The sequence below is a fragment of the Semicossyphus pulcher genome, unplaced genomic scaffold (genome assembly GCF_022749685.1).
Source record: "Semicossyphus pulcher isolate SPU_LCO1_2020_fin unplaced genomic scaffold, fSemPul1.0.p SCAF_5, whole genome shotgun sequence".
Taxonomy (NCBI): domain Eukaryota; kingdom Metazoa; phylum Chordata; class Actinopteri; order Labriformes; family Labridae; genus Semicossyphus; species Semicossyphus pulcher.
This window is the reverse complement of record NW_027211726.1, coordinates 27,865,647-27,892,318: the sequence shown is the minus strand read 5'-3', so window position 1 is coordinate 27,892,318 and position 26,672 is coordinate 27,865,647. Positions and strand designations below refer to the sequence as shown.

The 26,672-nt window shown below is 38.6% G+C and overlaps 1 protein-coding gene across 3 annotated transcripts in view; it reads left to right on the top strand.

Annotated features, from left to right (window-relative positions):
- trappc9 (trafficking protein particle complex subunit 9) overlaps positions 1 to 26,672 on the top strand; it is a 226,436-nt gene that overhangs the window by 52,880 nt on the left and 146,884 nt on the right. For all 3 annotated transcript variants that reach the window (XM_069681096.1, XM_069681094.1, XM_069681095.1), the window contains 2 exons: positions 1,211 to 1,374; positions 16,261 to 16,413. In XM_069681096.1, the coding sequence (XP_069537197.1) occupies positions 1,211 to 1,374; positions 16,261 to 16,413 (317 nt within the window). The remainder of the gene's footprint in view (positions 1 to 1,210; positions 1,375 to 16,260; positions 16,414 to 26,672) is intronic.

Sequence of the window (26,672 nt, the reverse complement as noted above, 5' to 3'; positions counted from 1 at the left end):
AAACATTAGCTTTATTAAATATTTATAGCATTGTAAAAGCTCAGAGTAAGAAGTACTGTTTGTCTATAGTCATGTTTTCTAAAATTACTGTAAAAAATGTCAAAGATAAATATTTCCAAAATACTTTCCAAGTGTGATTTTGCTGTTAATAATTTTTAAATGGTTTCCATAAGTGCACTCTCCTAACCTTCAAAATACAATTCAAAAAGAGTTATTTTTGCTTTGACCCTGTGTCAAGCTTAGAAAAAGAGTTCATGGTGATGAGTGCCATTGTAATTCTAGCCTCAGGCAGAACGTTTGTTGCATTGTAAAATCTTGATGCTCAACATGTGCATGTATAATAAGGTATGATAAAGTTGTACCAAACACCCACATTGATCTCTCATAATCTTGTATGTTCTCTTTGCCTCTGTATTTTCAATACTTTGCAAAACTGATACCAGAGGCTCTTTAAAACTAAACGCTACCACTGCGGGTGGTTTGCTTTTTGACAGATGATGAAAATATTGCACTTTGCTTTGATGAGACTGAGTGAGATGTGACCAGAATTTACAAGAAAACATGGTTTGAATCGCAAAGAGGAATGTTCGAGCAATTTACTTTTTTATGTGCTTCAATTCAGTGAAGATTATTTTGAAATTATTTTAGAATTAAATGGGTCTATGGGTCTTCTACTGGAAAGTACATGCTGTCTTCACATCAAGTGACATTATGTCTAAAACATTTTTCCTTTTCTCAATACGGTACTCAGTGTGAGGCCTTTTGTTACGACACTTAATGTACTGCCCATTTCTTGTAACATAATAATAAGGATTGACCTGATCATTATCGCAGCTGTGGTTTTGTTATACTTCTCCAAAAATGGACCTCAGCTTTCACATGTTAAACAATTTATATACAATCCAATCCAAATGTGATTAGATGGCCGTACCCAAAAATCATTGAAAGCAGCACTAAACTCTCAGCAGAACTCTCTGCTGTTGGGAAAGAAACCATCAACAATTGACAGTCCAACTAATGAGATTCCAAAAGCATTAATCATCCTGGACAAAACGTGAGGGAGAGACACCAAACTTGCCTTCCACCATCATAGGCCTGAGATCTCTTGAGTTATTGAGAGTTATTGATTTGTTGACCCCTTAAGGGAATTCAAGCAAGAAAATGAGTACATTTCACTGAAAAGTTCTCCCTTTTCCACAAACCCTAACAGGTCGGCCCACACGCCTCAGCCGATGACCAAAGAAGAGCTGTCAAGCACTGTGTCTGTCCAGCTTTTCAACGGAGAGACTCAGCAGCTGACCATCACCTTGGAGAACATTGGATCTGAGGACATCGAGAGTCTGGAGCTCACCTCTAAGATTGTCACCACCAAAGGTAAGACCACCCATCAAGATCACTAAATATTAAATGGACTGCATTTAAATAGTGCTTTTCTAGTCTTCTGACCACTCAAAGCGCTTTATACCAGATGTCAGTGTCATTCACACACACACACACACACACACACACATTCATACACTAATGACGGTGCCATGCAAGGCTTGTCACCACTTAGCTCAGTCTCACACACTCACACACTGAGGGCTTTGCTTTTAAGGGTACCTACGGGTTCAGTATCTTGCCCAAGGACACTTAGCCAACAAATTCTCTCTCACAAAAACATTTTGACCAAAACTGAAGACATATAAGCTGATTATCACACAAATGAAAATAATAAAATCTTTATTAGACCTTTTTTTAAGGTCAGAGGTCAGGTTAACTTCAAAATCTCAATCTTTAAAATTGCTACTAATGTCCATGGTTCCTAGGATGAAATTATTTGTTTTTGAGGGTCAAATCTGCAGTAACATCAGGAATTTTATTACATCTGGTTTATCAAGAAAAAAAATTCTATGTAAGAGAATGAAACCATCTGTTGTCCACAGTCAAACACGTGAGGAAACACAGAGGCTGCCTCTCAAATCTCTTATTTGATATTTCCTCGCTCCTCCCTCCTCACTCGAGCCAGAAGTAGCTACTGACCTGCCATACTGAGGACCGTCTCAAAGCTCTTATTACTGCTCGGAGCAATAAGCGAAGATACACGAGAGTAGCCTCCATGGAAGTCTTGGCTGACACGCCCCCTCATTGGATATCAGTTAGTGATTGGATGCTGCAGCTGATTGGACTGATGATGATGTAAAACATCAACAGAGTTTCATAGAGGAGAGAGGAAGAAGTGGACCTTAAAATAGATCCGTACGGTTAGAATTAATACAGAGCAGAGAGTTAGCAGACACAAACAAACTGCTGTTAAAGCCCACTGAAAGCTGATCCAGTGGTGATCAGCTGAGGCCGTCGTCACAAACGGACGTCGCTTCACGTGGCGCTTCAGGGAAAAGGACGTCTCTGGCCTCTTTAAATCGTATTTCGTCTCTACTCTCTTGGAAAAAACGCTAGTGAGGGATGCATGGATGCAATTTAAGAGACTTGAGAAGCAGCCAGAGACAGAGAAAGATGTTCTCTGATATAATGTCCCTCCTGTAAATTGTTTGGATGGGCCTATCTTGTTTTATGTTGGCCTAATTTTGCTGTTCTTTTGCTTTTAAGGGTAATGCATTCTTTTAAATATTTTCAATATACAGCTATATCCCGTGTCCTTGTGACACTTATACTGTCATTCTATGGGAAACATTTATGTTGTTAGCTACAACTAGACTGGTTGGCTAAGACATATATCTGTAAGCCGGTCATATCAAATGTTAGCTTACATCTCGGATGTTAGCTAAGGTTAGTTGTACCAGTATCTTATAGCAAAGAAAAAAAAAATATGTGAGGATTAATAGCTCATATAGAAGGTATGAAATAAGCTAAAAGGTTAAACGTGTGAAATCAAATCATGTATTGAGATTGATGTGCTTGCATGTGGTATTTATCAATGCTGGTTTAGTCAGGACAGCTTATTATGCACTTCATCGCCCACTGAGTTTCTGTTCCGGCCTCTTGCAGTCTCTGTGTCTGCTGTACCACAGAGGTCACTAGCCATTGTCTCTGGCTCTACATCTTTCATGCCCCTCTGGCTTTTCACTCAACTGTTCCATCTCTTTGTTCAACACCTGCACAGGTCCTCAGATCTCTGCAGTCCCCCTCACCCTGACAGACTGTCTCAGTGCCTCCCTTTTAGTCTTTTGTCTTTGTTCTTCTGTTTGTGTTCAAAAAGCAGCTACATTATTAAAGTAGGGGGAAAAAATTAAACAACTTTCACTCCTGGCATCCATCCCCTGTGCCACCTGTGTTCAGTAGTCCAGTCACATGTGTAAATCTCTTTAGAGAATTGGAATAAACTTCATGCAGAAATATTGTGATGATTAATTTAATTAGTTATGTCAACTTCCTTTTAGTGCACAAACATTTCTTAATGCTAAACAGTAATAATTTTCATTCTATAAATTTAAAGAAGTTTAGTCAGTTTAAAGAATAACCAAAGCCAAACCATGCATTCGGCTTATTTTTTGTACCAAGGAGGAGATCCAGACTTATACTACATTTTCAGGATATTGAAACAATATTAAAAGGTTGAATGAATCTGAAAGTAAAACTCGTACACCTAATACAAGCAAAATGTTTGGATAAAGATCTCTTGAAATTGAATTATTTTTTTAAATGTCATTGAGTGGAACATTTTACAGTACTACAAAATTACTGTTTAAAGTCAATTCAAATAAATGAAACAGCAAAGGTGCTGTCAATTAAATGAAGATTTGTCCCCAGACGTGCACTGGATAAAACATATCAGGAATCACAGCAATTGGCTGATAAATAGACTGCTGTCTATTTATTGATCGTGTCCCAATTAAGAGTTACATGCTTGGTATTTACGGTAATGCGATTAAAAAAAGCTGTTCTGTTATGTAATTAAAAAGGCCACTTTATGACACAACCAATGGAATATCAGGTGATGGACTCAAAAATGCACAACTCATTCAAGGCAGGTAAAAGCAAAAGGCAGAGTTTAATGTCCAGTCCAGGTTCGATACACAGTTAATCACAGGCAATAATCCAAAAGGGGCAGGCAAAAAGGCAAGGTCAATAAATCAGGCTAAGGTCAGTCACTAAATGCTGGAGCGAGGCGACGCCAAGGAACACAAAGAACTGGCAACAAGAGGGAAGACACACATGGTATATACACACAGACAAATAAGGGGAAACAAGACGCAGGTGGACACAGACATTTTGGACGCATTCTTTATTCCCATGCATTGTCAGATTGATTTACTTTGTTACCTCTGCTTTGTTCTTCTTTCCTGCAGAAGAAGCAGTCTTTTTAAAGTGCAGGTTTCTTTGTGTCACAATACCCACTTTGTCATAAACCCTTAAATACAGATTTTAGACTAGGGACCATACTGAGAAGATAGCCTTGTTTATCCTCTGATTCAACCATTAAAAAACTAAAATAAGCTGTTTTTAACCACTTCATATACCTATGCTCCCAGCATGAGCTCAGAGTCAAAGGAAGAGAAGCTTGGAGTCAGTTTATATGGCATTGATCTGACATTTCCAGAATGGCCTGAGGGTTCTATGTTTAATTGAGGACACGCTACACTAATGCATCTTCACTCAAAGGGTTAACTTTCATGGATCTTGTCTTACCAGGAAGCTTCTGTCAGCCTTACACTTCTCAGCTTAGCTCGCATGTCAAAGCATGTCAAAAAGTCTCTCCATTGTCTAGAGAAAGGAAAAACCTTCAGTGACCAGATTTATTTTATTATTATGGCCCATATCAGAACTTTTCAATAAGCTTACTGATGTACAACTTCATGGTCTCTCGTCCTGTGATGATACAAGGAAATATGACACATGTAAATTCGGTGTCATGTAGGCTTTTAATGCTGAACTTCCACACCAATCATTCTTTACTCACAGAGTTTATTCTCACAGCCTTTACCCTGTAATGTTTTGTATAGAACACAGTTACATGTTGCTGAGAACTTCTGAAGAATCAACCTGTCAGAGGGAACTAGTAAAGAACAGTAGAAAAAACAGTCTGGAACATGAAACCTCCCATTCAGTGATTAAGTGTCCACCTCACAGAGCCTCCTGCTCCCTGCTGGCTGGACTCTGCGGTACAATGTAGTCTCTATAGTTAACAAGACTTCCCTCTGCATTAGACCTATTGTTGTGGTTGTTGCAAATGATTTATGCTGCAAGTATAGTTTTGCCTCCAAGGTAATTTTATTATCAGAGTTGGGTGAACAAGCTAAAAGGAACAGACTTCTCTAGACCTGACTTATAAAAGCACCATCTGTAGTTTATACAAACACTTAAAATAGAATGCATGAACTCTAATTTATGTGGTGAAATATTGTGCATGGACCCATACCTTATTTAATTAATCACACAGTAAACACATTTAATGGCGGGTGAGGAGTAAAGGGGTTTGCCGCCCATTCTCATCCTTTCAACCCCATTATTCTATTCATCACAAAACAATTTAGCAACTTATGGTTTCATGAAGGAATTGTATTTAAATCCATGTAGCAGACGTATTTTGAGCTTGCCGCTAGCAATGTTAGGCGAAAGGCTAAAGCCATGGACTTGGAAGCCCATGCTGTTATAACAACATCCACAATGGAATGCTCCTCAAGTCAATTGAGGACCAGTGACCAGCCACCGTCTTTGCTGACCTTCAGCTTCCAGGCAAACAATAAAAGCATAAACACAAAAACAAACAATAAGCCATTCAAAGGGACTGATTTAATATTATACATACAAAAGTAGTGGAATAACTTCTCCACTCAGTGAGTACATTTTGATACAGTAAATTTCAATAACCAATTCATCTTCACAGATGTAGTTTACTTATAAAACAAAATTAGATTTGGTTAAAGTGAATAAACTGTTAGCAAACACTAATAATTCCACACATTTCTCTCCCTCTTCTATTTGCCTTTGCTCATTGCAATAGCAGTTCCTTAAAGCTGAAGGGCAAAAGTCAAAAGGTCAACTCCCTAAAGTGGAAAAAGTGTCATGTTTAGTAGTAGCAGATAAAACTTGGAAAAGAAAAAAAGACAGCACCAACAAAGCTTTTTTTCTGCCACTTTGTTGTTCAAACGTCTTCTGAATGAATCATCATGTTTTCAAGTTTCTTCTCATTGTTTTCTGCTTTATCTATTTTAAGTCCTTCCAAGCTGTCCTCTTCCTTCCTTCAAATCTGTATTGTCTGCAGTCTCAGGGAATAACTTTTCTTTCTTCAGTTCCTTATATTCCTCTGATTCTTCTTTTTCACTGGTTCTCCTCTTGTCATTCAGTTCTCAGAGCAGGGATTCCTGGCAGGGCACCAAAGTGATCAGTAGAACTTGTTCTTTAAAGCTGAGAGAGCACTAAAAAATTTGAATCTTTATATATATTTTTAGACCCTCAACCACATATTATGACACAGTTAGAGACAAAGTAGAATGATAGTCAGCTGCTAAGTACAATTTCCCTTATTTACCCCTAATTTGTGTTGCCAGTCACGTTTCATAAAAACCTTTACAGAAAAAGAGGGTGAATGAAAAGAGGTATACATTAAAGAAGATAGCTGGGGATATTTTGCATTTACTTTTATCATTATTACCTACGTATATAATTAGGTATTCCGTTGATATGTTTTGTATTCAGTCTCGGAAACCATCAGCTTTCATTTGACAACAATATAGCCTCGAGAGCGATGGCCAGCTTTTCAGGGCTTCAGGTGTAGCCAGTGTTTAGGGATAAAGGACTCCTGCTTCATTGTTTACAGTCTGAACACTTGATAAGCAAAAATGGATTTATTAGCTGCTCTTGCATGTAGATAAGATCAGTGGTTCTCAAAGTGGGGTCCGCGAACCATAACCTGGGGGTCCGTGAAATAATTATGCTAAATTTATAATCACTTATAAAATTGTGTGTGTATACAGATGATGACCATTTGCGGCAATGAAACAAGGATATTGTGTCCATTACTCTCACCCAGGTTAGCTTTGGAGCAATGGGGGTCCTTGGAAAATGTTCCCACCTGTAATGGGTCCCTTGCCCCAAAAAGCTTGAGAACCCCTGGATTAGAGGACTATACTCTGACGCATCACACATACAATACAGTGATCCCATTAACGAAGATCATTGCTTATATGTTAAATAGTAAAACATTAAAATGTTTTTTCCCTCTTGTCTCTGTTGTTCTTGTCCTTGAGGGAACTTTGCAACAGCATCTGGAAGCTACGATAATGTTGTTATCAGTATTCTTGCTATCTCAACCTTTGCGGTCAGTATTGTTTTGGTGTTTTAGATCACACAACCTCTCCACAATTCCTCTGACACACATACAAATAAGCAGTATAGTTGGTTTGATACGCCTTTAGCTTTACTATTATCATATCAACACATGCAAATATAAATTGATCATTTTAAAGAATGAACATAAGAACATCTATATTTGCTTGAACATTAACACATTTCCGATCACTGTTTCAGTTGTTTTTTTTTGTTGTCTCTGTTAAACTTTCTTCTTAACCCCCCCCCTCTTCTGTTTTAACAACAGAACTAATTTATCCATTATAAGTGTCCCGAGTTGTCACCATTTTAACTCTAGAGTATTTTGTACCATTAGATGTTTAAGTATAAATAAGGCAGTGACCACTTTTGGACAACATGGTTAAGCTGCAGTGGAGTGGAGGATAAGCAAACTCATAGAAGTATCTTTCAATACAAAAGGACACAAAAATAAGGCCTCATTCAGGTCACTGTGTTCGCGACTGTCAATCTTACGGTAGCTACATAACCTGCTAATCATCTAATTGACTCTAAATAGTACCATTATTAAAATATGAACATCGTGCTATATTGAAGAAGACGTGACACAAGCAATTGAGACCATAAACTCATCAGGAAAATAATTTCTGAAGAAATAAAGCAAGAGCGAAGTAGGGTCATTTTTTCATCTGCTTCCATTCAAACATACTTTTTTTTTTTGCAACCATTGAATGTATGAACATCTGTATGTTTGAAACCAGTTCAGTCTCCCCTCTTTTGGCCATAAGAAAAAAAGTTTATGGCGATATTGCATTGGCTTCACATTTCAGACCCTTTCAGAAGCTATGTCCACTACGTAACAGTCTGCGGACCACAGTCAAGACAGTCTCTTTTTAGACAGACTGTTTTTTCCTTTGATGTACATTTGCTGCAGGCTTCATTATAGTAAAAGTAAAGAACCCCTGTAAGCCACTAAGTATAAGCTGAGCTGGGAGACCTTCGAAGGCCATTTTAATGTCAGGTCAGTTTCTGTCTGGAGTGTGTCACAGGAGTCATTCTGGGTTTCACCGTATTACTAAAGGATGTCTTTGATAGTGTAAGATGTTACAGCTATTCACGTGGTTGTTTTGACTGACTAAATATCCAAGATGTGCTCTTACCAAGACATTTCACCTGGGTCATTACCAGTTTTTGTTTGAAAGAATTAGATGTGTTTGTCTCCTCCTTGGGCAAGTAAATGAACCAAGTGAACCGTGAAAATCAGTCTCATGATTTGAGTAATATCTGAAAGTAGAGGGAAAAATGCAACCGGCAGTATGTCTCTTGTTGCATGAAGATGTATTTGTTACCCCTCAAGAGATTACAACCAGCCATAAAGTCTAACTTATCTCCCGGAAACAAGTATGACTGTTATTCAGACTTTTCCCAAAGTTTTGCTCTAGTTTTTTAGCAGTTGCTGCAGATTCAGTGGCAGCTTTCCAACCTTCACATTTTTTATTTATAACAGACTGGCATCAACTAAACATTAACCGGGGAGTAACTGGTGTGTTCAGGAACTCCTATCATTTTTCAAGCTTTTATTTTTCTCTGTGTATAATGCATATTTATTGTTTTGAGGGCTGCAGCAGCTAAGTAAGGTATGATATGGAAATAAATACATGGCTCAATTCATCTAATTATTGATTGAGGTTGTGATTTTGTTTGGATAATTCAGGTTATGGGAGCCCTACATGTTTTATAATGATTTCGGTCTAATAAGAGTTGAAATATAAAGAGATTGCATTATTGTTCTCTGCTACAGCATACAAATCTGCTTTGTAAATCACATGTCTTGTTTTCTCCTATGAGAAAAAAAGATGGCACCCCCTAGTTTGGCATTAATCTAATAAGATACAGTTTTCTGTCTCGCATTTTGATAACCCCTCTCTCACAAAGCAATAATTTTGAACAAAATTTGCATAAAGCAGGATCATTGTCAGTGCAAACAAAGCAGCTTGCTACCAAACACAGAGCCAAAGACTCGGAGTAATAAACATATTACCTTTTCAGTGACAGTCTCTCTATTGTCTAAGCTGCAAACATGAACAGGCGTCTTGTTCTGAACCTTCACTTGTTGAATGATCCACCAAACAAACATTCACAGGGGAAAGTGCGATGCTAACGTCAGTATGCAGGCTACATAAATAATGAGCTGCTCACCGGCAGGACAATAACTGCACACTGTTACTTTGTTAGATGTTGGTGCTGTCCTAACTCTTCAATACCACTAATAACACACATTGTCTGTCCATGGCTTGTAAGATAGTGTGTGCGTGTTTACTGGAACTCAGTCTGCCAGCTGCTGTCAATCAAATATAGATGTGCCCCTTCAACTGCTGAAAGCAGAAGAAGCATTTCTCATATTTCATCAAGGAACTTATTTGATTCCTTTTAAAAACAAATAAAAAACAGTAAATAAAAAAAAAAATACACATGCAACAGAGGGATGATTAAATGTGAATTTAGTTGGATTAAAAGTATTACCTCACCCTTAGGTCTGAGCTTCACCAGCATGGAGGGGATGAGGAGGTGGGCATGGATATGTGAGTTGCTCAGTGGCAGTGATTAGCGGGAACTTACATATTTTTACAATAATTTTATTATATTAAAAGTCCCACCTGGTCATCCTTATGTCAGCGTTGGCCTTGCAAGGTTCAGAGCTGATTTAAAACTCTAGAAGGCGTATTGAGCCACTTTCAGTCCATGAAATGCTTCATTTCTTTATTTTGGGGGTGGAAAAAAATCAATACTAACACCAGCATTAATTGTTTTCTTCACATTTTAAGTGTAGCAGCTTTTTCAGTAAATCTCATTTTGGTAACAGTTCACTATGGACCAACTCAAGGACATGACAACAATGCTTTGTGTCTGGGAATCTGAATCAGGGAGGGGAAAAATAGCTCTTGTTATTTTGCAAGCTTTTTTTTATTGTCTTGTGTAAAGTCATATTTAAGCCTTTAGGTAAAGAGCATCTTGGTGTGACAAGCCTCCCTGCTAGAGCCATTTTATCTGGTGTGGTTTGGGGATACAGCTGGGGTACAGAGCTTTTATATTTAGGGTGTTTTATGTTTAGGGAGAGTTCACTTATTTCATTTTATATTTAGCATAGAAACAGTGTTTATAGCAGTGTGAATTCTCTTTATTGCTGACACAGTGTTCCTTGGAAAGCTGCCGTTGAAATAACTAATATTTGCAGGGTATTGTTCCCAGTTTGTTCTATAGGCTGATAATTAACATATTGAAATGTGCTTCTTTCTGCATTGCAGACATACTGCAGCTTATATGTTTCTTGTCTCTGTTAGACAGTACAAAAGGTTGCATGGTTTTCATCATATTGAATAACAAGCTCTTTATGTGTTTCTCTGTTCCTTGATGGAGTTTTTTGTGAAAGGTTTCAAGTGTCAGAAAGTGACAATCCAGCTAACGCTGAATCTATTGCCTCAAAGGAAGAACAGCCTGTTGGACTGCATGGCACGACCAAGCCTGCTAATTGCATTGCAGTGCAATTGATCAGACATTTCTTTTTTCCTTATGAAATGCCATCTTTTTTTGGGGGTTGCCTTAACTTATGCAGCCACTGCTGTTTCAAGTACAGTGCTTTGAAAAGCCTAGCCCTTGAAAAAAAATTATCTCTTTTTAAATGAATATGTATTTTTAATCTGGTCTATTTAATTTTCACTGGTGTTTTACTTTCTCATTCTATTAATACTGGGGAATCACCCAGCTAAAATAGTACAATTCTGAAGGTGGATACAGCTTTCTTAATGTAGGCAGCTGGAATTGAGTTGTCTCCAAATATCCCTTTTTTTCTTCTAAACTCAGCAGTCTTGAGATCTTGATGTTCTTAAGAAGTTGTTCCACTGCAGCCTTAACACTTAACAGATGCATAAAACTCTATGTACTTTTGGTTCAGCACTGCAACACATACTCATTATTTGTGTCAGACTTGTAACGCTGTGCTCACTCAGTGTTCTTTGCATAAATCTCAATTATTGTAAAACTGGGTGCACACTCCCACCACCCTTTTCTTATTCAAATAGTAGTGTACCTGGGCAACAACAGCTCTATTTATGTTAGTTCCTCCAATCCAGCAAAAGTGATCTTTGAAGTACTCAATTGATGTTGATGTAAATATGTACAAAAAATATGCTTCAGGTGAGCAAAATCCAGCTGAACATTTTGTTTTAAACTAACATTGACTACACATATAAAGCCCTCTTTAGTCTTTGAACCACTCCAAGTAATATACACCTATTCACACACACAATCATATACTGATCCCGGAGGCTGCCTTGCAGGTTACCAACTTATCTATTTAATTCATACATCTAATGGTTTTGCTTTAGGGGCCAATTGTGGGTTGAGTATCTTGCCTAAGGATTGGATGACCCTATAAATCCTACTCCCATTGAGTCAGGAATTGGCGATTTTCTGGCTCTCTAGGCTTCAGTACTGTATTATTTCAAGCCATGACATCACTCCATGGATGGTAGTGGTGGTCAGCCTTACCAGTTTGGTCCAGATTTAAATATCTCAACCAATATTGGGTTGGCAGTCTTGGAATCTTGTAAGGAGATTTGGGATCGTGAGAGGATAAATTCTTATCTATTCCAGTTCATTTCTTACTTAAAATAAAATCACAAAAAAGGTTTTCTCACGACACTTTACATATAGAGCAGGTTTAGACTGTACTTTTTTATCAACTATTGTGCAAAATGAATTATTACTTCTAAAATTATTTTCACTTGATATCATTCATACTCTAGGTACCGTTACATATTTACTGTAAGTCGTGGTGCTTTGTCTACTGAGCCTGTACCTCCTTTGGTGTAACCTGGTAGTGACTTGAGACAGGCCACAGTTGAGAGGGCTTTTCTAAAGCTCGCCAAACTTTCTCTGAGATCTCAATGAATAAAAGATATAGAGTCAAAAATGGGAAAACATCTGTGGCAAAACAAACACATTACTCTTTCTGCCACAGCAGACCCACAGCCATTTTGACATGTGAGATAGGAGATGAGTTTCTTTTTTAAATATTTATATCAAAAAACTTTATAGATGAAAAAGAAAAAAACGTAATACAATTATCTTTTGTATTGCATATAAATAACAGTAATGATAAACTGAGTTGTCTCTGAAAAGCTGAAAATAAGTCTCCATCAGACCTCTTCTTCATCTCTGCTACTTTATTGCTTTGTTGTCGATATACACATCAACTCAGCTCTATTGTCCTGAACAACACTTATATGTATTCAAACCAAGTGTCTCATAAGGACAAACCCCTTTCCACTGCAAACGACAACATATGGGAGATTGATATTGCTCCAGTGATTTTGTTATCATTTGACTCAATTATTTTTCTTGTTTATCTGTGGTTTTGTAGAACAAATTTAGCTTGACATGGAAAATGTCATTATCTTTTCCACCAGAAAACTGTTCTCCTTTTTCCATGGACAGCAGCACACACTCTTGCATGTCTCAAAAGTTTATGTGGGATGTATGAATATAAATAAGATTATATCTCTGGTTTTGCTGCATCCATTTCTAACTGAGTCAGACAATGTATTAGGAGGGCCATGCTTAATCACTGGAGTGCTCTTTTTATACTGCTGCGTCTGTGTCTATGCATATTTTTCTTGAGTGAGGGAAAGGCAAATCCTTACACCAATAATGTAACATAGAATAACCTTAAACAAAATGCAGGGTAATATAACATGTAGGTGGCTCTTGGTGGCCACAAAGTATATGCCCATACTGTGACCCTTACCCGACCAGATGCTTGGATTACTGTTCAACGAACACTTCTATTCCCTTGCGCTAATGTTAGCCAAGGCCGATGCTCAGTTGCTTGGTTGCCTGTTGGACCAGTGCTAAAAAATACTAGCCTCAATCCCTGAAAATGGACTTAATGAAGACTGAAGTTCTAATTTGCTTCAACTGACACCAAAGGCACACATTGGGCAACTATGCGGGAAGTAGTTTACCCTAACCATCACCATATCGTAGCTGCCATGCACAAATATATAAAAATATACAATTTGAGATACATGGGTGTTTGAGTTACAAAAACAAGATTTGTGTTGTTGCATATTTGTCAAATATTGACCAATGTTTTTGTGCGAAAAAAGGAATGGATCATTCAGCTTATGTTGTGTCCACCTGATAATCATAAGTGTTCTTAAGCCTGGTGTTTGACCACCGGTATTTCCCAGCTCATGTTTTTTTTCTGTGACATTGCAACATCTAAAATCATTCACCTTTGATCTCCTGAGCTGAGCTTTAACAATGTTCAAATCTTATTCAGTGTACTACCAATATTGTGCAATAGTTGTTATGCTCTTATTCTTCTGAATGGATAATGTTGTACTTAAGAAGAGTTATCCAAATTTCCAAATTTCAGGCAAGGGGATGAGCCTCTGCTCTAAAGGTGTGAGAAACTTTGTAAACCACAGGAGGGTGCAAATTAGGGTAACCATTTTCAGGTATTCATTTTTTATATCGTAAAACCTTCTTGCTATAATACTAGGGTATAAAGTATTTGAAGGTATTTAAAAAAAAAAAAGGGCTGGAAAACTGCGGAGCAGCTGGTTGGAGGGGGAAGTTGCTGTCACACATCTAAACTCTTCGGGTCACTGCGCATGCCCGTTTCAAGTTTCCAGGGCGTGCTCCCGCTGTAACTCTCCCGATCTATCCTCCGATTGCAAAGTAGCCTGCAATTTAATGAGGTCATCAGCTGTTAGTATAATACTGCTGGCCATAAAAAGTGTTGCGTAAACGGATGTTGCGTGGACGTGTTACCCTCTTTAGCAACAATTTTCCTGAGGCACATGGGACACACGGCTTCATCAACATTCGCTGGCTCACCTTTCTTATTAGGTCTAATCCCAAAAAACGGGAGCAGAGGTATTTTTCTTTTTCACAAGTTCATCCCCGCTTGTGGTCGCCATCTTTCTCAGCTCTGCCGTTCACCCATTCTTTCAGCAGTAGCCTGACCCCTGCTGGCGCATGCTGTACATTACAACACATCACCTCTACATAATATCTGCATCAGTTTATGAGAAAAATGAGTGGATTTTTGACGGGATTGAAATTCATACCGTCTGGATTTCTAAATACCCTGGTTTACCGTAATACCGTGATACCGCCCTAGCCTAGTGGAAATAACAAAGTATTTACAGCCAGACAGAGATCAGTTGATGGATATTATTATACTTATTATTATACTTTTTCCATTATGTGCTAATATGAAAACTTGCTATTATTTTTTTGCCCATAAAATAGGTATTGGTATTGTTCTCAAACATCCCATTCTGTCAAACTTATACAGTAATTTGCTTTTGCTATTTAAAAAACAGAAACGCACCAGTTTGTTTTGTCAAATATCCTGTCAAACATCGATGATTAACCCTTCGAACAGTTATTGTATTTGTGGTTTTACTTATTCTCATGACCTGACCTGGATTGATTTGTCAATTATTTGTGCCCCTGAGAGCATATGTTTGTGTTTGGCGTTTAGTCCACCTTCATGCTAATGCATGCCTACTGTTGACACTGCATTGATTTCTTAAATTGGATACGCCCAGAGCCCTTTGTTCCCTAATTGCTTTTTGACTTGAGGAGAAATTGGATGTTTGGTGGCTCCTCAATTTTTAATGAGTATTTATTTGTTGAATTGTGGTGATTACCAGTAACACAATACCTCTTGCAATTTCTCTGATTGTTCCTAATTTGTTGTGACCGGTGCCTGTTTTACATACCTTATAGCTCCAGTAGAAAGCCTGTTCCTTTTCTTACAGGTAGATTAGGGAAAAAGAAAAGACAGAAAACCCTGGGAGTTACAGCCAGAGAGGACGAATCTCTGAAAACCTCTCTGAAGTGTTCTGGACGGCTTTTGAAATAGAAATGGTTTCATACGTGCTGTGAAGTAGCACTGATGTGATCTCTACATTGTATTTTCAAGATGAGAAATGTCTCTTGTGAATGCTTTAAATAAGGCATGAAAGATTTCTTGACAGTCATTTTGGCTACCATGTTTCACAGTGTGATGATAACAATGTCATTCACAATCTCGGCTGTCTACCTATTCAAGTGCAGGGTTTTGTGTTGCATATTCAACCTGTTTTTTCTTCCCAATCCCATTTCTTTTACATCATTTTCCCATTGCCTCACTCCCTCATCTTTTTTGCCCCTCAAATTTAATTCACTGCAAGAAGCTCTGACTTTATGAATATTTAAAGCGGAGCGTTATTCACAAAATCTTTATTTTATGCGGCCTACATTCACAGCCTCTTAGTGGATTTTAAAGGCTTTGGTTATGAATCAGGCAGGGACGTGTAAACTGTTGTTCTAACAGTGAGATTGCATCTCCCCTTTTCTCTTGTGCTGCTGTGAAAATCAGCCTTCTTGCTGTTCATGCAGTCCCAAAGAGCAGAGAGGGCTCACCTGCATAGATAGAACACATGCTTTATTCAGGTGATGTATCATTCATTTGATGCTCCTGCCTGAAGTGGATGCAGCTGAGTCATTCGTCTCAGGTAAAAGAGGTTAGAGGCATAAATTAGACAGTCAGGTCAAGTGAGGAGCAGTGAAAGGACTTATGGATGGAGGGCCAATCAGCAGCTTTGTTGCTTTAGAATCTTATTGCTGAAGAAAACATGATAGTAGAACTAGAATGAGATGCCTGTCTCCCTTTTTTCTGTTTCATATTTCACAAACTACAAATGCAGTAACCAGCAGCTTAAAGTAAGTTTTTCTGCTAAATGCACTTGTGTACAAATGACCTTTGAGTGGCTACAAGTGCAACATTTAGTTTTTAGTTTTACAAAAATATCTGCTACCACAAACAAATGTTGCAAATCTTGTCCCCTTTTAATCATAGCAGGTGTCATCTAGCTGAAAAATGCCTTGTTATATTTGTTATTGTCTTTGGATTTGTTAGATTGTAAACTTCCCTACCTCTCTGTCTGTGTGCAGAGAAAGTGTTTGGAGACTTTCTGAGCTGGGACATCGAGGATGCTTTTTCTCACCTGCCTCTGAAGCCTGGCCATGCTGTGACTCTGACCGTCAACATCAAAGTCAAGCTGGACTTCTCTGGACAGGAGAGCCTGCTTCAGGACCTCAATGATGGTGAGTGGACACAGACAGAATGTGTGTTGGTGTGAGCCTGTTGAGTAAAGGAATAAAAAAGGGTGTAACATATTTTAGTCTGCCTTAGCAACACAGCTCAAGGGATGGGGAATTCACTTGGTCCGCCATTTATTCTAACACCAAAATGTCTTTACAGCTATTGGAGAGACTGCCATATTTTTTGTCAGCAAAGAAATCCTTTCACCTTCGGTCACCGCCTGAGTCTTCTTACAGTGCCACCAACATGTTGACTTTTGGTCTTTAAAGGGAAATGTTTGACAACTGCTTAATGCATTGTCAATATGGTCAAACTCCATCATTGGGTCCAAGTTATTCCAGTCCTTAAGAACAAGTATTTGCAAAACAAGGGATGGCCTAATGCCTACCAAAGGCTTGACGACTTTAAAACATTTTTAAAATATCCAAGTTCAACATCAACTAACATCTAAAGACAGCTATATACACAGCTGCCCTTGTGTGTGCAGTGGTTTGTTTCATATGTGGTTATTGAGGCAGTAACATTAGTTGCTTGGCATTATCTTCCTCTCTACTAAAAACTTTAACGGTTTCACTGGGGCCACCTTCCTTTGTCCTAATCCTGTGTCCTTCTACAAGTGAGCCATACAGTCTTGATGTTAGGAGAGTGCTTGTACCCCCAAAAAAATGTCGTGATTTTATTCGAACTCTGGAAAATGATCTTTGACAGTAAAATTGTCTGAAAATGTTCGTTTAGTGTAATACAAGCATACGTTTTACTTTGTGTTATGAATTTGTCACAATATGATCACACTAACGTGCTAAACAGAGATGCCAAACACTGTAAACATACTAACAGCTAAACATCAAAACTTTAGCATTGCCGTGGCTTTGTTTGTTCAGCTAGTAGATTACCGTTTACTCGCAACACTTGCAGAGACTGGGCGCCACTTGTGTTTTTTTCTGCAAAAGTCGCCACAGACACCCAATCTGTAATTCTGCAAATTTGTGGGCCATAGGCTCAATCACCATTGTGTTACCTCATAGATAGTGACTTTTATTTACATGAAAATCTTTGAGATTATTACTTTAACTGATGATTTCATAAAACAAGTTTACAGACTAACATGATAAGTCCATATTAATATAAAATTATTCACATCATTTATTGACTGCATTCTAGCCTATGATTACAAATCCTACATATACCCTAACTTACCCATCTATCATTGGTTACTGTATGATGAAAAAAAATTGAATTGATCTTAAAAAGGAATTCCAGTATACAATGTAAGCCCTATTGTTTTTAAAGTATTATTATTATTTTTACATATCTTAGGGTCTAAATTACTGAAAATTACTAAAAAAAGGTTTGTTATAGCTCAACTAGATTGGTTCAGCTAGTAGCTGTAAAACAGGCAGTAATGGTTAAAGAATAGTCCTTGGGGGCAAATAAATCAAAGTACATTCACTGAAACTGCTTGTTTTTCAGTATCAACATAACAGAAAGGATCCCAACAGAGACGGACCTGTTAAAGAGTCAGATTTTTCTTTTAAACTAGAATCAGCCATTCCATTGCTCTCTTCAAAGCCACCAGACTCTATTGTCACCACCACACCTACCACTGCCTTGAGCTGTTCATTTGTTTCTGTAAGTCTTCAGTATTTTTAATGGTTCATTTGCTTCAAACCAGCTCGTGTAACACACAAAAATGAGAGTAAACTAATTGATCAAGACTGAGTAAAGCAGTTCAACAAACCTGTTTTGCCAACACTCTTCAGTGTGGCTTAGGGAGCAGCGAGCCTCATTGCTGCCCACTCTCGGATAACTTTGGATCCAGGCTAAATGCATTCATTAAAAAAACGATGGGGACATTACTTGAAACACTAAGTAGTCAGCTGGAAATATTTTAATGTGTGGCCAACAGCAGGAATGCCTGATAAAAGACTTAAAGCCTGTTGTAGGAGTTGGTGCAGCCCCGATCTGATAAAAAAGAAACAGATAATCGAATCTTCATAATGAACAGCCAAATAGACTGACAGGTACAGACCTATGATTCAGTTAGGTGTATTTACTATACACTTGCATTTCAGTGCATTTCCTCATGTAGACAGATCTTTTTTCTTTATTCATCTTGAAGTGGATTGTAGTATAATTGTCATACCATCTTTTAACCATCCAGCTGAAGTTTATTACATATTGGTAGCAGACATGTGTGTTAATACCCTGCTTTACATGGAGCTTTTTTCTTTCCTGGCATTCTGGCTTCCTTATTCAAGATTCAACACTAATAGGATAGAGGTCTCAAGGTCTCTACACCTCTATTTCTCACCTAGCTTCTGGCTTCCTCATTTCAACTGTCGGATTTCCTCTCTTCTAATTCTTATTCCTGTTTAAAAAAAAAAAGTCTGACCTTCTCCCCTACCTCGAAGCTCATTCATTGTGTTCCTTCTCTGGTCTTTCTCATTGCTAATGCCCAGCCCCCTTTCTTTTCTGTCTCGCTCCCGACCTCTCTGCCTCCTTCTTCAGACTGTTGAACCTCTTCAGCACAGCCTCTATGTGCTGATAAATATTAATGAGCAATCAATATGGACCTGCTGCTGCACCGCAGAATCTTTCCTTTTGTATGTTTTTGTGTGTATATGCCTGTGGATTCAGATGACTGGGGAAGTAAACACATACAGCACTGCATGTTTATCTCAGCCCCAGTGACATTCTCCTCATGAGGCCATTTAAGCGATACTTTTGCAATGTTTTAATTAGCTGAGCAATAATTGGAGCCCTGAATGAAAGAGATAAGACGTGGTTCGTCTGAAAAGCAGTTTTTAAATGAGTTATTATGGTGACATTTAGGAACACAGTTTTTGTAAAACACATTTGATGCTATCAACCACTTTAATACATTAATGATATTAGTTCAGCAATGTGTTAGTATATGGGTGAACTTATTTGTGTAAAGCCATTTGTGTAGCTTTGTTCTCAGATTGCATCTCAGTGCTGCAAGATTAAAAAGTTCTGCCATCGTTGCTAATTAAATTGTGAAATCTTGATTATTCTAGGCGTAACTGATACTTTCAACAACTGTTCTATTATTGCTTAACCACCACATAATGTTGCACGTTTTAAGCTGCACACTAGAGCATTAGTTAAACACAGCCTTGTTAGAGACAAGCACGTAAAAGGCTTTATCAGAGTATATCACCTTGAGACAAAATTTTAAACTAGGTACAACTTTGACCTTTTTTTTTGATACATGAAACATTTGATCAGCCTCTGATATTGCATGTTTAAAATAATTATTTGACATTTATTGAAAATAAAACTGTTTTACCCAGAATTGAATTTGGAAGATTTAAACAACTTCTATGTCTGGAGTTGAACCGGAGGGCTTTTTAGAAGTGACAGATTGGTCAAATTTATGCACAAGGCTAATTCATCAGCTGGCTAATGACAAACTGTGTTACTTAAAATAACTGATCTTGTCATCAATACAACTCTTGATTTTCCTCGCTGATGGTCGCTTTCCTTTTTAGACTGTTTGCCTTCATCTGAGCATCAAATTTGTTTCTTTTTCTTTGGATTTTCACTTATTTTTAAAGTTGTATCTGTAGTCATCCATCTTTTCTTTGTTTGTTCAGCCATAGTAGATTGCCGTTTACTCGCAACACTTACAGAAACCAGAAATACCTCAGACCAATAACCTCACTGGCAGACCAGCCACTGCTAGGTGATGGAGAACGCGTCACTAACTGGGCGCCGCTTGTGATTTTTTCCGCCAATGTGGCCACAGACACAGAGTCTGTATTCTGCAAATGCAAAGGCTTTCATCAGTGGGCCATAGTCTCAATCACCACTGTTACTTCATTCGGCGATAGATGGTGACTTAACAGGCATTTATTTTAAGTGAAAATCTTTGAAATTGTTACTTTAAGAGAAACAATGAATGAGCAAACAAGCCAAGTAAGGTTTGTGAGTACATAAATAGAGAAATGATCTACAGAGACAAAGTTGCACTAGGCTGTAAAGATGTTTAATTCTGCTGTAAAGTTTGGCATTTGAACTTAAGGCTCTATGGGGATTGGCTCGCTTTTGGAGCCAGTTTTTGACACTTCCATGTTAATTCCATTTGTTACAATCCCAAAGGTTGCTACTAAGTTTAAACAGCTCAACAGACTATTCAACGTTAAAACATCGTCTTGCATCCCCTGTTCAACTCATTTTAAAAATGAACCTCATTATTTAACGCATACATAATCAGAAATGTAAAAGTATTAGTAGTGGTTTATCCTTATAAAATTTCAGTGCACAAATGGAACACAAAATGTTTTGCACTCGCCCATTTACAAACTGATGGCAGAGGCTGCCACATAAAGTGCCCAACTGTCAATCAGTCATCACACTCACACCATTAGCTATGCCACTGGGAGTAATTTGGAGTTCAGTGTCTTGCCCAAGGACACTTCGAAGTGTAGACTGTGCTGGGGATCTAACCACTAACCTTCTGATTGAAAGACGGCACTGAGCCACAGCCACCTTGATTGCAGGGATGTACAGTATTATGTTCCAGTGGATACAGTATGGGTTCAAAAATAAATTGATTTGTATTTTATTTTTAGACCTTGTCAAAATTGTGCCAGTTTGCTGGTAAATAGCTATATATAATCGTGGGTAGAGACTAATTCTCCAGCACAGTTTTAACAGGGGTAGGAGCAGTAATTGTCCCAGGTCTGTTATTTCCCCCCCACAAACGATTTTCTAAATGCCATTCATTGTATTTTATGAAGCTAAGCAGAATTATGCATATTGTTTCTCTGTTGTTGTATTTCCAAAATGACACTAATTAGTTGTCTTCATACAAGGCGAAGTACAATGCACACATCTTAAACCCACAAACAAATAACAAAGATTGATGCACATTATTGTTCAATTTTGACATTTTCTACACAGCATTGAATAGCTTAAGAAAGGCATTAATTATTGCATTTTTATGCACACAATACAGTATATTTGTATGACACATCATTGCCTTTTCACACTGCAAAGTGCAGTAACGCAAACTTTAAATTTGTTTATCCATGTAACTTTTTGTTCCACTTTTTGAGTTATAATTGGGGGATTTCTTTACAGCAACAGGATGTTGCAGGTAAATGGACGCTTTTATCCAAAGTGCTTTACATCCTGCCCCTCATTCAACAATTCACAAACAGACAAGTACCCACCACCCTGAGCCACAAGGCAAGGTGCTTGATCTGATTGTATAGATACATCTTGCTCAACGTTAAACACTGACAGGAGAAGCCACCATTCATGCTATTAATGGACAACTGGCTCAGCCTCCTTTGCCACAAACAATGAAGCCGGTAGGCTGGTTTTTATGCAAGCTTATCTTTTTCACACTGAACCAAACAACACTGCCGCATTGCTGCCCTAGCGTGTGATTTTAGACTGCATGCTGATTTTGGTTTTAACACAAAACAGGTGTGGTCTAGTTTGACTTATAGTATGCATCAAGCAGTAACATCACTTTCTAAACCATTATGGTCCTTTACCAATACTGTTATGTGTTGTAGGGTAAATAACTCCCAGATCTATGGTTTCTGTTAGTTATCTACTATCTTCTTCCTCTTTGAGTTAGCAGCCACCTGCTGATGCACTGCCACATAACACATCCTCGAAATGTCACAACCTCGTCTCGTCCATTTGGACTCCCCATTTACACAGACCTTGATTTGGCTGTGTTTCTGCCTCTGCTGCAGGCTTGAAGGCGAAATAAAGGGGCAACATTCCCGCCTTGACCAAGCTGTGTTAAAAGGGCTTTCATGGCCTGTTGGAAGTCTGCTATGAGTAGACACTGTTCTTCTAGCAAAAACAGCATTTGGTAGTAAGATATTTTAAACTGTGGACCAGTTCATGCAATCGCTGCCCACTACAGTGATGCACGAGCCAGCTGTCATTGTAATTTTTGCATACTCTCCACTTACTACTAACGTTTATGTTGCTACTACTAATTACTACATTTTAAGCTAGCTAAGTTTCAACAAGTTTACACTAAACGATGGCAGAGACATGTTTTGTTTTCATCTGTAATTTTATGAAAGGAGAAACGTAGTGCATACTAGGTGGGGACTATGCAGATTCAAGAATTTTTCATGAGGGAGAAGGAGGAGTTGCCTCGGGAGGATTTTACAAGGTAATTAATGATTTGTTAACAGCAATTACAACAACAATTATAATTTTTTTTGGGATATTGTCACCAACTATTAGACTTATTTAATTGAAATTTGTTGGCGTGATACATATTCATCGTACTTGGTTGGTCCGGGTAGGTCAACACAATCAGCACTGAATGAAAATGGAACGTCAGCTGCTTCCACCTTGGTTTGGAAAATCTCAAATTGATTATGAATACTGGTATGTGGATAAATATGAATGTGAACGCGTGAAAATGAATTTCTTCACTTTGCCTAGGAGAAAAACATCCACATGTACGCTTTACATCCATCCCTCTGTTTCTCTTTCACACCTTCTCTTGTCCTTTCTCCACAGCCTGAGGATAAATGGTAGCTCACAGTCAGGGTAGTGTGTCTCGGAGTCTCTCTGATGTGTATGCTACTAGTACATTGTGTTCACATCAGCACTTCTCAATATTAAATATACCTGTAAGTTCAGCTGTCTGGCAGCCCTCATATGTTGTATGGTACAAGGTTTAGCTTTTACTGTTTGTCAGGCTATATTGAAGGTGGGTATTACTTTGTACCTGATTAGCACCTGTCAGAATGTTGAGAGTGACATGACGTATTATTAGTGGAATTTTTCACCAATTATGTGCTATTCATTGATCAGCCTGCACTTATAGGCAAGTTATGGAGAAGGTCAATCCATCAGCCTCAACTGTGGTGTTGCTTGGCAGTACTGTACGGATTGTCCTTTGTGTTTCAGCTGAGGCAGAAGGGACAAATAAGACAAGGCCACAGTGCAGAGGGAACATTCAAAACAGGCAGAGCCTCATTGATTTGTACCAGGATGCGTTTATCCCTCACTTTAAGTCGATCAAGACCACGACACCAAAACTCAGGATCAGATTCTTGTGATGTCTTCATTAATAGACCTTGACGTACAGCGAACTTTATATGTATGCTTTGTACGAAATGTTTGCATCAACAGCAAGTCAGGAGACAACAGAAACATGCTACTATGGCTGTACCTGACTCCAGACCTTGTCGGTTGAATCAGATAAGGCTGTTTGATGAAGCTTCCACTATTCATTCCTTTTCATCAGTTCATCTCTACACTAGACTCCTATGTCATATTTTACATGTATATGCAGGTTTATCAGACTCTTTCATAAACGGTATCTGTCCGCATGACATTCAAGACATTTCCAGCAGACTGCTTCAGACTACTTTAGTCATGTCACCCTTGGTTTTAATTGGATCATTAGGCTGGATGAAAGATTTCAGTCAGCAAGTGAACTAAAGTTAGTGACAGCTCAGCTCACAGTCTCTGAAGCCCTTTGAAGACCCTCCTGACGGCACAGGTCCACCAAGAACATCAACTAAACACTGATTTGAACATGAAACTGCTTTATTCAGTGATTTTACATTTAATCACCTGGCCTGTTTGTTTTGGAGAGGAGGAGACCTCTGACCTCAGCTTCTGCTACAAACCTTGTGAACAGCGCTGAACGGTCATTGTGATAATCTATTAAGTTGCCATGCTGTAACCATGCATTGCTATGTGTACAATGATGCAGCTCAAAATGTACAGATGTATGATAAGAAAAATGTAAGTTGACTCATGGTCAAGCAGTAGAGGGCGGCACTACATATTAAAACATAAATTAAATGATTCAATGGAGAGGGAAATGCTCTCAGGAGCTCAATTGTAAGTGAATTTAAATTAGTAAGTGACAGAGAAATGCTGTCTTATCGTGTGTTAAAACAATAAGAGAAGCTTTTTTCACAGGTACAGATTGAATGTGAGCCCTGTATTCATGCCGGTCAACAACAAAAAATCAAATAAATTCACTGTGTTTTGCGTGAGTTGATTTTTCGAGATTTTTTTTCCAAACTCCACAAGCACATCTTTTTTCTTTTGAGTACATACTGCTGCATTTAGCTGAATTAAGGCTAATGTGTGACTTGCTATAGTGAAATATATTGTTTTTTTTTATATATCTGATATTGGCCAATAATGTTGCCGACTTACATATCGCTCTGGCTCTATTTACACCGATGGAAGTCCTCCATGTGTTTGTGCAATGTTGTCGAAAGTTATTAGCTGGCTAGCTAAACTATCATGGCTGTAACTTACTAACTTAAGGGGGGATTTCACTAAGAATGAATTGTGGCCACTGATAGCACCCTAAATTGTGCATCATTTCCCCCCACTATCTGCTCCGTGTCAAAGTCTGATTCCCAAAGCAAATTGCACTGATGATATTCAAGAGCAAATACGCCCATAAAGTTTAGCAGATCCGTGCAGTTTGCTGGTGTTGTGTCTGATTGTGGAGAGAAGCTGCACCTCCACTCTCTGGTGCGCGGAGCTGCGCTCTCAGACATTAGTTAAACGCACACTGACAGATCTCAACTGCATGCACAGATGATGAGCAGGGAGAGGAGGGGGCAGCTCTTAAACACTTTTAAGCCCAGACTCGACAGGTGTTGACTAGTTTCACTGTCTGTAACAGCTTTATTTTTTGTTTAAACGAGCGCGCAAAAGCAGCTCGTCCATATAATAATCCCTGTCATGCGTAACGGCTCCAGACCGTCTCCACACATATGGACAAAGCATGCCCATGTGCCGGGGTTGAGCCTCGTACAGCCTGATTGGTCTCCCGGTTATAATAATCATGACAATATATTATTAACATATTGTGTTTACAGACAAATACATTTTTTGATCACACAAAAGGTGGAATCGTCGTCATGATCAGTGGAAACTCAGAGAGTGACAGCCCTTTTAATATTGTGCCGCAGTTACCACCAGCTCTCTGCAGATGGTAATATTTTCACTCTAACTGCGCGGTGCTGTTTGCGCTGGCCCTTGTGAATTAGGTGCTTTTTGCCACGAGGCTCATTTGCATAAAAAGGGACCAAATTTGCCCTTAATGTCTGCATGACGACCAGAGCACAGAGATGCTGTTTGCTCTGCAGCGCACTTTGGGGTACATTCAACCGTCTGTGTGTGCTTGGAGAATGAGGTGGAGACTTTGTGTCATTTGCACAGGTTTAGCGAGCGCAAAAGTCATGCACTCATTTAGTGAATTCCACCGTAAGGTTTTTCTTCTGATGCATTACCCCCATCCTCTAACCTGGAGAAGGAGCAACCCTGATTTACAGCTAACATAGAGTTATATACTGAGTGTAGTAAATCATATTTGAGGTTTATCTTTTCACAATAGAAATTTCACAGTATACTTACTTTAGCAGCAAAGGAATCGGTCTCCTGTTCCAGTTTTCCATTTTGTTGGAAATGAATAGAGGGAGAACTGAGCCTTTATCACGTGCAGTGATTGCCACCAGGGCTGAACAGACAAAGATAAGAGGGCAACCAACAGAAACCCAAGTAAACCTAATTTACAGAAAATCGAAGGGAAAAGACCAGAGTGTGGGACACGCTGTTTCACAGGTGATCTGTTAGCAGGACAGGTAACAAACAGTTCAGCAGTGATTGCTTATCACAAAATATTTGGTGCTGGAAATGTCTCAGACACGGTGTGGAAGTACAGAGGCATGTATTTTATTAAAGTCAAAGTGGAACATCACATTGGTACAATAATACATAAATGAATAGCTGTTGTATAGCTGACTCATGATGAACGCTCCGTGAATCTCTGCATGCCAGACATTTGTTTCTGCCGTTTAAACAAAGCAGTTATTTATAGATGATTTCCCTCTGACTTTAATGGAGCGTCCAGACCTACTGGAATGGCTTTCTGTAATGAGGGTAATCATTTGTTCAGATCTTTCTATATTTCCTGACAGATTACTGCTCTTCATGTAGCCCCGTCTCTCGCCCCCTCTCTGTAAAACTCACGCAGGCGTGATGATGTTCTTACTGTACAGTTTCAGTGTTGCGTGACAGCTGAAGATAACTTTGAACGAGGCACTTAAGGTTTGTACTGTCATATATTTTTTGTTTGAATTGGATTAATGGTGTGTTTGATGACCAGATATAACACAACGCTACAGTACATGAATTGAAATGGTCCGACTTTAGTCGATATAGGACATTGCAGATGAGGCTCAGGTCAAGCAGTCTTTCCTGTTTGATTTGTATT